General features: G+C 43.7%; 1 protein-coding gene across 4 annotated transcripts in view; it reads left to right on the top strand.

Moving 5' to 3' along the window:
• The window catches only part of CHCHD3 (coiled-coil-helix-coiled-coil-helix domain containing 3), a 286849-nt gene extending 272060 nt beyond the window's left edge, over window positions 1–14789 (top strand). For all 4 annotated transcript variants that reach the window (XM_080663334.1, XM_080663336.1, XM_080663335.1 and 1 more), the window contains one exon: window positions 14074–14789. In XM_080663334.1, coding sequence (XP_080519460.1) covers window positions 14074–14097 — 24 coding nt within the window. In that variant the 3' untranslated portion in view covers window positions 14098–14789. The remainder of the gene's footprint in view (window positions 1–14073) is intronic.
• The last annotated feature ends 454 nt before the right edge of the window (window positions 14790–15243 follow it).

The following is a 15243-nucleotide window of genomic DNA, read 5'->3' as shown; positions in this document are numbered from 1 at the left end:
TCTCTCATTTATGTACTTTAGAAAGCTCATGATGAACTCTGAAGCCAGTTGTCAATTCTGGCCGGTCGCATAATTGCCTATCATTCAACTGATTTAACAGTTGGATGTAGGCTGTTCTGAGACAGAAATTGTTGGAAACCTTGATTCTTTCTGCTGCTAAACTCCCCAGAGTTGACCTTCTAGCCCAACTAAATCTGGTGTTTGAGCTACACAGCATGCCTTTCCGCAATCTGATTTGCTGTACGTATAATAATACCACTTAGCATAAATTTTTAACATTCCATCTGATGGGAGGGTTGGTATTACCTGCATCGCAGGGCAATAACAGCAATGCTAGTGGTCCTCCTTAGCCACGGTTTCGCTTTGCACAGTTTCAGTCACCCGAGGTCAGCTGAGGCCTGAGAATATTAAATGGAAAATTCCAGAAGTGAACGATTCTTAAGTTTTAAATTGCACTGTTCTGAATAGTGTGATGAAACTTTGGGCGATCCCACTCCATTCTTCCTGGGATGGGAATCGTCCCTTTGTCCAGTGCATTCACGCTGTACATACAGTACAATAAGATATTTTGAGAGAAAGAGAGAAGGGAGACCACATTCACTTAACTTTTATTACAGTAAATTGCTATAATTGTTCAATTTTATTAGTTATTGTTATTCTCTGTCTAATTTATAAATTAAATTTTCTCATAGTTATGTATGTATGTATAGGAAGAAACAGTGTAGTATATCTGTGGTCTGTGCATCCACTGGAAGTACTGGAACATATTGCAGATAAGGGAGGACTACTGTTACCAAGATGATTAAAAGCCTATGTTGTCTTTGAAAGCCTGATGGCTTGAGGCTTTTTTCTATTTCTTGCTTATAGTGACACTTGTATAGCTCTTAATAGTATGCCAGGGAATTTTCCTTTAAAGGTCTTCAGGAGAAATAATGTTGATATTGTTGTTAGTACATTGTATTTGCAAAAGCAGCTTCTGATAGGCTGTTAACAAACCTGGCGTTCAATATTATTACCAACGGAGCATTTAGGACCTGCAAGTTGGCGCATGGGTTTTTCTGACCTGATATCAGTGCTGTATGGCGGTGGAGGTGGCAGCCAGGCTGGGAATGGCCGTGATAAAGTGGATGTTTTGGGGCTGGTGTCTAACGCAGGTGCCTGTCTCCCCAGCGTGATCTGTAGCATCACTGTAGTGGCAGCTGCAAGGGCGTCTGGGGTATTGACTCCATCCTGCCTGTCTGATGTGTTGAATCATCCTCACATAGCCCCATGAGATCGATGACATACATCTATAGCATAAAACAAAGTTAACTGTGACACAACCAGATAGGCCATGTGGGGCAATTGAGAGTTCAAGTGGGCAGATCTGAGTTTATATCTGAGCTGTGTCTCTTACTAGCTCTCTGACCTTGGGCCTTGATTTTTCTAGTATGTTATTTGGGGCAATGTTATCTCCAGTGTTGTTGTGAGGATTACATTTATATAAAGTATTCATAAATCTTATTTTTTACTTTTTTTCTCAGTTGTATATTTCATGCTGAAACCAACTGAATGGATTAGACAAAAGCATCAGATTATTAGTAGTGATTCCAAGAGACCCTCCTGTCCCCCTACCCAACCTGCAATATGATTCAGCACTGTTTTCAGCAAACATCTTTCCAGTACCTATTGTTTTAACCACTCTTACGTTCAGGTATTAGGAAGTGTATAACACTGGTAATATTAAAAAGATAGATGTCCACAAAATGTTTTTATCCTAAAATGGGCAACACTGAAATGGGCAAGAACCAAGAAACATTAATACCTTGTATTTCTCTCTATAGTACTTTAGATTTCAAGGTGATTTCACATCCATTCCTCCACTTGTTTTTTGGTGTTTGTTTGTTTATCCTTACCCAAGGATATGTTATATTGATTTCAGAGAGAGGGGAAGAGGGAGGTACCAGAGAAACAGCAATCAGTTGCTTCCTGAACGAGCCCCCAGCAGGGGTCAAGCCCGCCACCCAGGCATGTGCCCTGACCGGTGCACAGGATGACGCTCCAACCAACTGAGCCACCCGGCCAGGGCCTCTTGCTTGTTTTTAATGACAGCCTGAGATGTAAAGAGAGATGGTTTTGTTCTCTTCATTTTATAGTTGAGAGAATTGAAACCCAGGGAAGTCATGATGGTAAATTTAACAACTAGACCAAAATATACCTTGCCATCAAAACAAAAAATTTAAAAGTAGTGTTTGACTTTTGAGTTGGGTACATAAAGGTGCATCCATCATCCGCTAATACAGATATAAGGCAATGAGGAAAAATGCATACAATAATCATGAATTGAAGGGAAACACCGTGAAGATCAAATTAAGTAGTTTGTACTAGAGGCTGAGGGTAATCAATGGGGGAGTGGGATTGCAAAGCGCAAGCAAAGGTGTAGTTCCTCACGGCCCCATTTTAAGTCTTCGCCAAAATGGCCACAGGGAGTTCTATCAGCACTTCGTGCGTACTCTTCCTCTGATACCACCTTTTCCTTTTTCTCCTTGTCAAGTCAGTCTGAGTGCTGTCCCCAGCGCTCCCGTTGTTAGAAGAGTCTCTGACAGGACATCTGGTCTTGGTCATCTACTGCAGTTCCTGCCTGGGCCCCACCCCTTCTTATGTTTCCTTGTTACATCCAAAGAGCAAGCTGGACATGCCAACATAGAAAGCACTGACCATGACAACAGCCCATTAGGTTGCTTTCCCCATTTCCGGTGTAGTGCGTGAGTTTTCCCCTTGGAATAATTCCAACAGCCAAGTCCACTCCACTTTTAAATGACTCATAAGATGAGGCTTTCACTGGTGTCCTTGGGGCATTGTTCTGAGACTAATAGACTTTAATGATAGGAAGATTTCCGGATATTCCTTAGCCTTACTTTTCTCCTTCCTTAGTCATCCACGGATTCACATCAGTCTTTTTTCAGCTATTCTTGAACAGTTCCTCATGGGTTGACAGGAGACCATCAGATTGCTACTTCCAATATAATAGGTATGTGTCTTCACGGAGGTAAAGAGATATTAAATTGCTGTAATTATTATATCAAAGACTTAAAAGCTACTGGCCAGCTAGATGAGATACAACATTTAAAAATATAGTCTATCCATTGGTAGACTTCCATGTCTTTCATTTCTCATATCTGCTTAGCCTCATGGCTTTCTAAAATCTCCCCAAAATTGAACTACCAGTTCTTTACTGTTAAAACCCTATTCCCATTCAGTTTTCATTCACTTACCTTACAGTAGACTGGAAGGGAGGGGGAGGTGGGAAGACAATAGTAATTGCCCACTAGTGGCCCAAATGTGCCCAGGTTCTGTTTATAAAAAAGGTGTGTGGAAAGGGCTTGCTCCCAGATCTGCATTCCTGTGCTCCGTGGCACACCCCACTCACTGTTCCTCAAATTACTTGCAGAATCCAGCTCCTGGGGGTTGGGGAGGTAGTGATTATAAGCATTCCAGCTGTCGTCTCAGCCCTGCTGATATTGACAGAAACCTACAGAGCCAGCTAGACTCCTGGGAGCAGTTTCTGTTCACTGGAGGGTAGTTTGTGGGAAGTGCTGTGGCCAACACCAGCCTGGTCATGGCGACCTGGGCTTCAGTTGCTTCCTTGGGAAATGAAGTGTTTGAACTAGGTCAGTGGTCGGCAAACCGCGGCTCGCAAGCCACATGCGGCTCTTTGGCCCCTTGAGTGTGGCTCTTCCACAAAATACCACGTGCGGGCGCGCGTGTACAGTGCGATTGAAGGAGTACCCTAATTAAGTTAATAACAATGTACCTACCTATATAGTTTAATTTTAAAAAGTTTGGCTCTCAAAAGAAATTTCAATTGTTGTACTGTTGATATTTGGCTCTGTTGACTAATGAGTTTGCCGACCACTGAACTAGGTGATGCGCGAGGGCCTTCCTCTGGTATCTAGGACGATGCTCCCTCCACGTGTGAGAGCAGGAGGCATTGCACAGAGGCACACCTGTTGGTGAGCACTTTGATGTGAGGAGATGTGGCTCGTGGGTACCAGCAGCACCCCTGCTCTGGGCGCCTCCAGCCTGTGCGATTCTGCTGTCAGCCGGAAGCTTTCACTCTGGAAGCACAGCTGCATTTCCCATCGGTCTGCCTGTTGTCTAGCCTCCCACAGCTGCACCCTTTCCTGGGAAGTTGTACACCTGTCAGCCCTGGGGAAGCAAGGTGACAGAATGAACTTGGGAGGGGGTGAAAACAGTTTTCCAAGTCTTTCCTAAGTCAGTGAACTGAAAAATGGGAATCTCAGCTCTGCCTCACAGAGTGTAGGCTACCGGCTAATCAAGTGCATTCGGAAATGCAGGCCGAGTACCTTAGCCACCTAGGCCCCTCTGGACTGTGATGGCTTTCATCCTGTGTGCCCTGGGTGGTGAGGGATTGTGAGGTCAGAGCAGAAGAGCCAAAGAAAGTCCAGGACAAGAAGCAAGGGCCAGACCCAGGAGATGCCTGGAGGACAGAGGCAGGTGGAGCCCGGAGGCAGGTGATGGAGGCCAGGCAAGAGTCGATGAACCACGGCAGAGGTTGAATTCAACAAGTGGGCAGTAGGCAGGCAAGCAGCTGGCTGAAGAAGGCAACCCCTCTTGGGTCTGTCTCTTTCCCGCTGACCTCTCATCCAGCTGTAGTGGGAACATGGGGTCAAGACCCTGATAAGTGAGATCCAAACACGAAGTTACTTCATCCAAGGCTAGCGCCTCCAGTCCCGGGTTAGCCTCCAGTTCGGAAGCCCTCAGGCTTGGTGCATGTGGAGGAGGTTCCTGCGGCAGAACGTGGCAGCTTTCTTAAAGACAGTGTAGTTTCTCTCTCTCTAGCTTGGATTGTGTTAGACTAGGGCTCAAATACTGCCCCATTATTTGAGTATGAAGAGGGTCTGAAAACATAGTGGTGGTTATCTCTTTAGAAATCAGAATTCTTGAAAGAAAAGCCTGGTGCCAGAGCAGGCTGCATTTTATCATCATTTTCAGACCAACTATAAATTACATGCAAATGATTTGATAGACTACAGGCCGGTGGAACTAGACAGACCTCAGATCGTGTAACCTGATCGGGTCTTTTCACTCGGAAAACTCAGCACCCGGAGTCCCATTGCTGTGTAGCTGGGGCGGAGTGCAGAGCAGAATAGCTCACTCCTGTCGCCAGACCAGTGCGCTTTTCCCTGCAGTATCGGGTCTCACATGCTGGTGAGCATCACAGTCACCGGGGAGTTTATTTAAAACGTGCATGCCTGGCCCTGTCCCTGGAGATTCTGATTCTGATCCTGGACGTTGGAACTTTGAACAGGTTCCACAGGTGACTGTCCACAGAGCTGGAGCCCACTGGCCTGCACTGCCCTGGAGACCACCTTTTCGAGGCCGTTCCCAGTCTTTGTTCTCTCTTTTGGGAGATGAGGAGCTGCCCCTGCCTGTCACTGCTGACCTGGTCTAAGCAGTGGTCTGATCAGATGGATCCTAGGTTCAGCCTCAGGAACAAATCAGAAGATGTCTTGGACAGAAGGTGGGAGCCCCTGAAAAAGTTCTCCTCTCCCCTCCCCTGACCATTGAAACTGTGGTGCCCTGGCTGAGGAGCCACGCCCAGTTTCATGGGCAGGAGGGAGGAAAGAGGCTACCAGCCATGGTAACCCAGCGCCCTGGCCAGCCCACATGGTGACTGTACCCTCCCCCACTGCTTTAGTCGCCCTGCTTGTCCTCTGCGCCCAGGACCCCTGTCCTGTGCACTTGCTTTGGATGCCACAGACGCCCACCGTCGAGGAGCACAGAGATAAAGCCGCAAGGTCGGCTTTCGGGGAAGACCTGCAGGAGCAGGTTTTTATTGTGTTCGAGGGCTTCTTTATCAGCACTACCTCCTGGCATCCACCAGACGTCCAGCCGGGCTTCCCGTGCTCAGGGTGACACAGAGATAGTCCAAATAGATTTCACATCCTTCAAGGTCACCGCCCTTTGAATTTGGAGCCACATCAGAGCAAACTAAATTGTTAGCCCAGCCCCTTCTGTCATGGGAATCCTTTTCTAAACCACTTTCTGAGAGTAATAGTTGCTTTATGACCTTTCCTTTTTTAAAATCAGGATTTAGTAGAAGAAATACTACCATGGTAATAGATTTGGATCTTTCTTAATAGGCATTTCTTTTGTAGTGCTTACCCTTCAGGTTAGGACTGCAGTTAGTGTTGTGTCTGTTGTGGCAGCCAACTGCATAAACAGTTCATTACTTGTCACTTAATTTGAATATTACGCAGAGCATTAGCATAGAAGATGTGGAACAAGATTCAGGCATAAAAAAGTTATCTTGTGTTTCCTCCAAAGCAGGAAGAAAGAACAGCCTTTGCTGCGGGGCAATCAGCCCAATATTGAAAACAAAGTGAGTTAGCTAATCAGATCTTCAGGTGGTCAGGAGTAGTACTTGGTGCACCGGCAAAGCTCGCTTTGTGCTTCTCCTGAATTGAATTTATCGATCACTTTTGCTTCTCTCTCACAGTGGTCTCATTCTCTCTTTACCACTTGCTCCATTCTCATGTCCCTCCTTAGTAAAACTCGGGTGCACCCAGGACATGATCCCCTTTTGGATTCCCCATGACCCTTTCCCTGGAAGCCTTCCTGCTTCCCTACCCAGCTTTAATAGGGCTTTTGAAGTGTTGGAGAGACACTGGGGAAGCTCAGCCAGAGACTGAATGGTATCCTTTATAGAAAAAGAAAACTATTTTTATTCTCTTTGTGGCGATTGTTTAGCAATCCAGGGTGGCCACAGTTCCTCCTAACTATATAGCGACAGCCAATAGCCAACATGCCGCTGTAATTCAGAAACCAGTTGACAAGATTACTGTGTGACAGAACTATTGGAGGAACACAGTTAAGATCGTTTTAGTAAGTGGAATTGGTACACAGTCTCTGGTCTCCGGGCCCTGCTCTGTCTGACCGTGGGAGCTGCCGTGTCCCTTCCTGGGCGGCAGGAAGCAGAAGGAAAAGAGCAGCGTTGATGCGAACCCAGGCCTCCTTTGGAAATTTCCCCAGCTGTCTGTAAAGGGGTTTCTGCAGGCCCCAAACGCGAATGATGAACAAATGCAAGGAATTTCTTTCTATACATTAAGATTAAGTCTTAACCATTCCTTAAATGAAGAAAGCAATTTTTTATAACTTGCAGATATTCTCCCCTTCGGGGGGATTTCCTATGTTAATTTATGCGGTGTTAAATTTATGCGGTGTTGAAACTCAGCCCAACAGCAGCTGCTTACAGAACCCATACGGTGATTAGGGTCTATAAAGGTGGCCACTACGTGACAGACCCTGCCAGGCTGGGGATCCCTTCACCCAGAGGCCCCGGGTCTAGATGTTAGCAGGTTTCACTACAGAGGGTGATATAGTAACAACACGGAGTGTTTTATCTATTCATCTTTTTAGAAATTCTACTTGACATTGTATTTGTTAATGTCTATGACGGAAGGGAGGCATTTAGTACCACCTCTACCCTCCTTGGTGGCAACTGAAGGCAGTTTGACAATATAACATGTGTGTAGACCAGCCCTGGAAGACACAGGTTTGCCCCTCATGTCTTCAAAGAATCACCTGTGAACCGGCTGGACTTTAAAGCATGTATCATGGTATTTTGTGAATGAGAGTACTTTTCTGTGTCTCCTATTTGTTCAGAAGTGTTCTTCTAGTGTCTTTATGTCAGACTGGCCCGTTGATCTCCACACCAGCTGGGGCTCACCTTGTCTCTCTTAAGGAGAGTCTGACATTCTTATCACCACCTGAATTGGCAGAAAAATTGCCCTCTGTGTTTGGTTGGGGTTGCAGGGAGAAGAACAGTAAAAAGATCCCCAGATTCTAGAATAACACTAACTGTTGCTTTAATTATATTGGGGTCACTGCTGATTATTTTGCAACAGTTGAAAGAGGGTACATTGTGTTAAATAAAAAAAAAACAAAAAAACTTTCATGGCCAAGGCTTTATTAAAGGAAAGTGTTATTGAGCCAGATGCTAGCCAGAAGAGGACCGGGTCCTGGGTAACACGGTCCTCACCATCAGCAGCAGGCTGGATGGAGAAGACAAAGCAAGTCCGCCATCCTGGAGTCGGTGGGCTCTTTTACATATGCGTGGTGTCTTGCGGGAGAAAGGTGTGATTTGTTTTGAGACAGTTTACATTGACTACCGATAAAGCAGACGGGAAAAGATGAAGTGGAACAGCGCACAGTCCGTAAGAAGAAGAAGAGATACTTACTACTTTAGGTTGGTTGTGGGCCACAGTCCTGGAAGTTCACGCACATGCGGGATGGGGTGACTGGTGGTCGCAACAGAAGTCAATTTGCAGCTCCACCCTGCACAGGAATGTGAGCAGTCCACTGTTAGCTGTCCCACAGCTGTGAGGTGGTGAACACACTTGTATTTCTCTCCCAGCCGCTGTGATTTAATTTAGAACAAATCAGAATTTTTCTCTTAATTATCATATGGCCGTCGCTATAATCATAAGATCTAAACTATAGAGCGAGGCACAGCCATGTAATCTTGACCAGGCAGACAACAGCATAAAGTTCCCATTGGCAAGTTGAAGAAAGCAGTGAGTGTATAACCTCAAAATGTAAAATGGCTTCACTCATAGAGTAATCGTTTCCATTAATAACTCAATGCCCATAGATGGGCTCAGTATAGATCGGCTTTATACTGACTTCCGTTTTGTATTAATAAATAATGTTGTGGCGAGGGTGTCTATGTATCTAGAATTTATAGTTTCCAGTCCATGTAGTTGGAGAGAGTTGCACACAGATCAAGCCACAAGGGTGGTGGGAGGATGAGGATAAATGAGATGCTATGATATGTGACATTGCCTGGTCTGATTCTTCATGGTAGGTGCTCAGTTTTTAATTTTCCCAACAAACACAGAGCTTCTCTGAATGGTGGGCTCGAGAGGAGTCTCACAGTCAGGTGTGGTTCCATAGCACCGACCTCTGCTGAACAGTATTTGACCTGGTTTGCTTAGTCCTTCCTGTTTTCTCTAGATGCAGCTAGCTTTTCTGATTTACTTCCTTCTTCACCATGTCATTGTCTTTTTTTTTAAATTCTTTATTGTTGAAAGTATTACATATGTCTTCTTTTTTCCCCTCATTGCCTTTCCTGACCATTCCCATGTGAGTTCTCTCCACACTAGCTTGCCCTCTTTTATATCTATTCTTCTTTTGTACCCGTGGGCATGGACTTCTTAGAAACCTGTAATCAGTGTGAGCTTCAGGGTGAGCCATCCTGTACTTTTGTGACCAACACACTTATTTGTCCTTCCACTCTTTCTGTTCTGCCCCTTTATTTCAATCTTTTTTTCTTGACCTTAAATCTTTATCTCTAAAGACCTTTGACCTCTTTTCCCAAGCCTGCACTTCCTTCTAGACCAGCCGTGGGCAAACTACGACCCGTGGGCCGGATCCGGCCCGTTCGGCTGTTCTATCGGGCCGGCAGAGCCGAAAGAGCGGAGGCTTCTCTTGCTCTCCCCTCCACTCCTTCACCAGCAGCAGTATTAACATGGCAACATCGGGAAACACGGCCGCAGCTCCTTCTTCTGAGTGGGTGGATTTATATCCGCCCATTCAGTAGAAGGCACAACCTCTCAATCTTCCAGAGGCTCCTTGTAATGCCTGCGGATGCTTCCCCCGACATCACCCTGGGAATGCGTAGACACGTTATCGTGGTGATGTAGGGAGACACGCCCCTGGAGAGCACAGTATCAGAGCATTAGCTAAAAAGGAGACCAACAACACTGTTCCCACTGAAGTTGATGTTTTAAAGACCAAAAACCTTTCAACCCAGCCTACATTGCCATCTACTTCTACGTCCCGGGCATAATTTGGAAGTTGCACTAAAGAAAATGTTTAATTTACTGTTTACACATTTTGTTCTTTTCTATTTGTTTTAGTATTAAATTACTTTATTATATTTAAGTTTAATTTGAAAGGCTTTTGTACCTTTCCTTTGTTAGGCAATTTTATTTTGCCTTTGCCATCTTCAATATAAGGTATGTTATTGTGCTATGATTCCTCCATTTTTTGAAGTTTCAAATTATAATAATTAGTGTTTACATTCTTCTTGTTAAAATGTTTGAAATGAATAAAACTATTGAAATAAAAAAAAAAAAGACCGTACCCTTTTATGTAATGATGTTTACTTTGAATTTATATTAGTTCACACAAACACTCCATCCATGCTTTTGTTCCAGCCCTCCGGTCCAGTTTAAGAACCCATTGTGGCCCTCGAGTCAAAAAGTTTGCCCACCCCTGTTCTAGACATTTCCATGAGGTCATTCCAGACTCACAAACCCCAAACTTAAGTCATATTCCTCATTTCCAGTGTGTCTCCTCTCACTGATTTCCCTGTTTCTCTTGGTGACACCACCAATCTCCCTGTCACTGAGGATCCACCACAACTTAGTTCTCACCACCTCTTTTTGTTCCGTGTTTTATGGCTCTATTTCTCATCCCCACCCTTGTTTGGTTTCTAATCTGCCTCCTCCCTGGTCTTTCTTCCTCCAGACTCTCCTCTGTTGGCTTCATTATGCTCAGGGTGTCAGGATAACCTTCACTCTGGCCCCTCTTACATCTCTGGTATATCCTGAGCACCCACCCTTTCCTCTAGCCAGGCCTGTCTCTTTCCTCCGGCCTCCTTGTTCCCACCTCTGAGTCTTTGCACTGCCTCCCAGCCTGGCCTGTCCCAGCCCTACCCCTCTTCCTTTTCTCTATATTCTGTCCGTACTGCAGGATCATTGAGTTGCCTCTTCTGATTGCTCAGCTACAGAGCTGGCCTCTCCTTGGCAAAACCACTTTCCTGGAAGCATACACAGGAAACCAGGAAATAGGAAGGAAAAAATTGCATTTGATTGTATATTCTTTTGTTCTTCTTGAATTTTATACTGTTTGTGTGTATTACTTATTCAGTAAAATAATCTTAGCACATAGTTAGCAAATATGTTTAAAAATCACAAGTAATTACTCTGTGTCACACCGTAGTTTTCCATGAGCATGTATATTGGTTTTCCCATAGCACCTAAGTCAGTGCAGTGGGTACCTGATAGGAGCTTCGTGAAGGGCTGGATAGAAAAGATGTGGGAAGAAGGCATGAACAGATTAGCAGCAACCTTGGACCTACCTAACTTCTTCTTACTGAGTAATTTCAAAACTAAAGGGAAAAAGATCACTCTTGCCTTTTTTAAAGATTCTTACGAATAGAGGCTATATACCTGGCTCCAACTGGTTATAGAGTTTTAATGTGATGATTAAGAATTCTTCCTGGCTAGGATTTATATATAGACAATTTCTAAAGAGTCATAAAAACATACTAGAGCTAAATTCAATAAAGATGCAGGATACAAAATTAACATACAAAAAAATCAGTAATGTTTTCTACATATTAACAATGAATAGTCTGAATTTTTTTTTAAAAAAAAGGAGATTGGTCACATCTATAATAGTATCAAAAAATAAAATACTGCCCAGCCGGCATGGCTCAGTGATTGAGCATCGGCCTATGAACCAGGAGTCACGGTTCGATTCCCAGTCAGGGCACATGCCCAGGTTGCGGCTCGATCCCCAGTGTGGGGCGTGCAGGAGGCAGCCAATCAGTGATTCTCTCTTATCATTGATGTTTCTCTCTCGCTCTCTCTACCTCTCCCTTCCTCTCTGAAATCAATAAAAATATTTAAAAAATAAAAATTAATAAAAAACAACAACATCATATAATACTTAGGAATAAATTTATTTTCACCAATGAAGTGAAAGATCTCTACTCTGAAAACTACAAGCCATTGATGAAGGAAACCAAAGGAGACACAAATAAATGGAAAGCTGTCTTATGTTCATGGAGTGGGAGAATTAAATTTGTTAAATGCCAATACTTCCAAAAGCCATCTGTAGATTTAGTGCAATCCCTATCAGAATTCCAATGGTATATTTTTTTACAGAAATAAAAAAAAAATCCTAAAATTTGCAAAGAACCACAAAAGACTCCCAATAGTCCAAACAATCCTGAGAAAGAAGAATAAGGTAGGAGACATTACACTGTCTGACTTTAAGCTCTCCCACAAAGTTATAGTAATCAAACAGTGTGGTACTGGCATAAAAGCAGACAAGTAAACCAGTGGGACAGGATTGAGAGCCCAGAAATAAACCCAGCATGGTCAACTAATATTTGACAAGGGAGCCAAGAATACTCAATGGAGAAGAGACAGAGTCTTCAATAAATGATACTGGGGAAATTGGATATTCACAGGTAAAAGAATAAAACTTGACTCCTCTCTTACACTACTTACAAAAATTAACTGAAGTGGATTAAAGAATCAAATGTAAGACCTGAAAGCATGAAACTCCTAGAAGAAAACATAGGGGAAAAGGTCCTTGACGTGGGTCTTAGTAATGATTTTTTGGGAATCACACCTAAAACACAAGCAACACAATAAAAAACATATTAAGTGGGACTATATCAATCTGAAAAGCTTCTGTGCAGCAAAAGAGACCATCAAGAAAATAAAAAGACAGCATATGAAATAGGGAAAACTATTTGCAAACCATATATCTGATAAGTAGTTAATATTCAAAGTAAATGAAGAACTCATACTACTCAATAGCAAAAAAAAAAAATCTAATAAATGGGCAAAAGATCTGCATAGACAGTTTTCTAAAAAAGATGTATGAATGGTCAACAGGTATATGAAAAGATGCTCAACATTCAACATCGCTAGTCAATAGGGAATTACAACAAATGCTAACAAATATGTGATGAAGAGGAAACCCTTTGTGCACTGTTGGTGGGAATGTAAATTGGCTCAGCCATTATGAAAAACAGTATGAAGATTTCTCAAAAAATTAAAAATAGAACTACCATATGATCCAGCAATTTCACTTCTAGATATATATCCAAAGAAAATGAAAACACTTAACTCGAGAAGAAGTCTGCACTTCCATGCTCATAGCTGCATCATTCACAGTGGGCACGGCATGGACACAACCTTGGCGTTCATTGATGGAAGAATGGATAGAGTAGTTGTGATAATATACAATAGCATAATACTTAGCCATAAACACACACACCTAGGAAATCCTACCATTTTTGAGAACAAGGATGGACCTTGAAGGCATTAGGCTAAGTGAAATAAGTCAGAGAAATACAAATACCATGATATCACTCACATGTAGAATTTTAAATAAAACAGACCAAACTCATAGAAAAGGAGATCAGATATGTGGTACCATAGGCAGGGACTGGAGAAAGATGGTCAAAAGGTCCAGACTTCCAGTGATGTAATGTACAACATGGACATGAGAGCGAACACTGCTGTATGCGGAAAAGCTGTTGAGAGAGTTCTCATCACAAGGAGAAATTTTTGTTGTTTTCCTTTTACTGTATCTCTGAGATGATGGATGTTAGCTAAACCTATTGTGGTGATCATTTCACAGAGTATATAAATCAAACCAGTGTGCTGTGCACCTTAAGCCTTATGCAGTGATGTACATCAATGACTCCTCACCTGCAGAAATAAGTAGCTAAATAAATGGTAGGGGATGTTTCTGCAACATTTCAGAAACAGATACCTGGATAGCTTTGCCCAGCATCACAAGCTCCAGAGCATGTGCGTCCTGCCTGCAGTAAGCAGAGGTTCTCTGTCGGGGAGAGAATCCCATGTTCAGCTGAGACATTTCCTCTCAGAACCCTTGGGGTTTAATCTCTGCCTTCCATTCCCCCACCCCACCCCCAGTCCCTGTGGCCACCAGAGATGCTTCCATACATTTCAAATGGCTGAGGCAGTGAGATGGCACGTGCACTGCCCCGCCTGCCTCATGGTCCAGGCCATTGCCCCCCTCAGGGTTCAGCTGGATGTGGGCGGGGAGTGGTCATTTGGAAACTGTACACGGTTCAGCAGTGGTGTCCCTTAAAGGCAGTGATATTTTGAGACCAGGCCTTGCTTTGTGTTTTTGAAGTCGATCTTTGGAAAACAGTACAAATGGTACTAAGTCCTTGCTGCCGTTTTCTGGTCCCTCCTTCTAGGGGTAAAACTTAATTTTCTCTTTCTCTTGCAGAGCATGATTGAGAAGGGAGGATAAAAGCCACTTTCAGAAGAAGCAAAACTCTGTCAACGTTGATTCCAGAGGTGGGACATATTTTTTCCTTCTAAGAAAGTAACCTGTTTAGAGAAAAGCCAATGAAGAGAAGCACTGGGAGCAGAGTGAACAGAAGCGCATCACAGTTATTCGACAAGATTGGAAAGCCGAGGCCTAGCTAGACCAGGATCAGCCGCAAAGGACACACCGCAGTGTTAGTAACGCCGGCTGTGATGACAACGAGAGGGCAACCCTTTCTACCTTTCGTATTTTCTGTCCAACTTTCTCTTCTGACCAAGCTCCATCACTTGGTGAACCTCCACTCCGGCAGAGCTTGGGGGTGGGACCAGGATGAGGAGATAGGAGTGGGGAGGAGAGGGCAGGATACCTCCATCCAGGCCCTCGGTGCTGGCGGAGTATCCAGACTGTGCATGTGGGGCTTCTGCTTCCTTTTTCCTTGACTATATAAGAGCTGTTTCATTTTAACTTATGACGATCATGTAAAGAAGACAAAAAGGAGAGAAAATGTCCCTCTTTTACTGGAATAATGTTTATGATTAAAGTGAAATAAGGCATTTTTTATCAACATAAAGGCAACCTTGGCTTATACAACTGCTTCTCTATCGTGAATACTGACACCTGACTTCATTCACTATCAATAATAAATTTATTTTCTGACAAAGACTAGCATTGCAGCCCGGGCCTCATGTTCTTCTTTCCAGGGGTTGGATGGTTATGCTTATGGGAACTGAGTTGATTTATATTGTTATTAGTTTACATGTGTGCTGGACCTTTCTTCCGAAAGCTGCAGAGCCTCAGCCACGCAAGCGCTCCACGGGACTTGCCTCATGGTAGGCAGGTGGGTATGTAGGTAGGTAGGATGCAGTAAGAGCTTTACAACCTGCATGGACTTTCCTCCCTGTGGGATGACCTAAGCCATCCTGCCTGTGGTGAGAACGAGCTTAGCTAACCTTGGTCACAAACTTCCAACCCTGTGATCCATGAAAATGTTATTTTTAAAAAGTCAACCAACCTTGAGTGTTTTCCCTATTTCCAATTTCATTAAAGCTTTCTAATTATATCTCCCTTTTTTAACCAGAGGATTGTACTTCAAGCCTGGATTCTGATAAGTTGGAAATTAGTATTCAC

Source organism: Plecotus auritus, assembly GCF_963455305.1.
Source record: "Plecotus auritus genome assembly, chromosome: 4".
NCBI classification, from domain to species: domain Eukaryota; kingdom Metazoa; phylum Chordata; class Mammalia; order Chiroptera; family Vespertilionidae; genus Plecotus; species Plecotus auritus.
The sequence above is the reverse complement of the archived record's forward strand: the minus strand, read 5'-3'. Positions and strand labels throughout refer to the sequence as shown.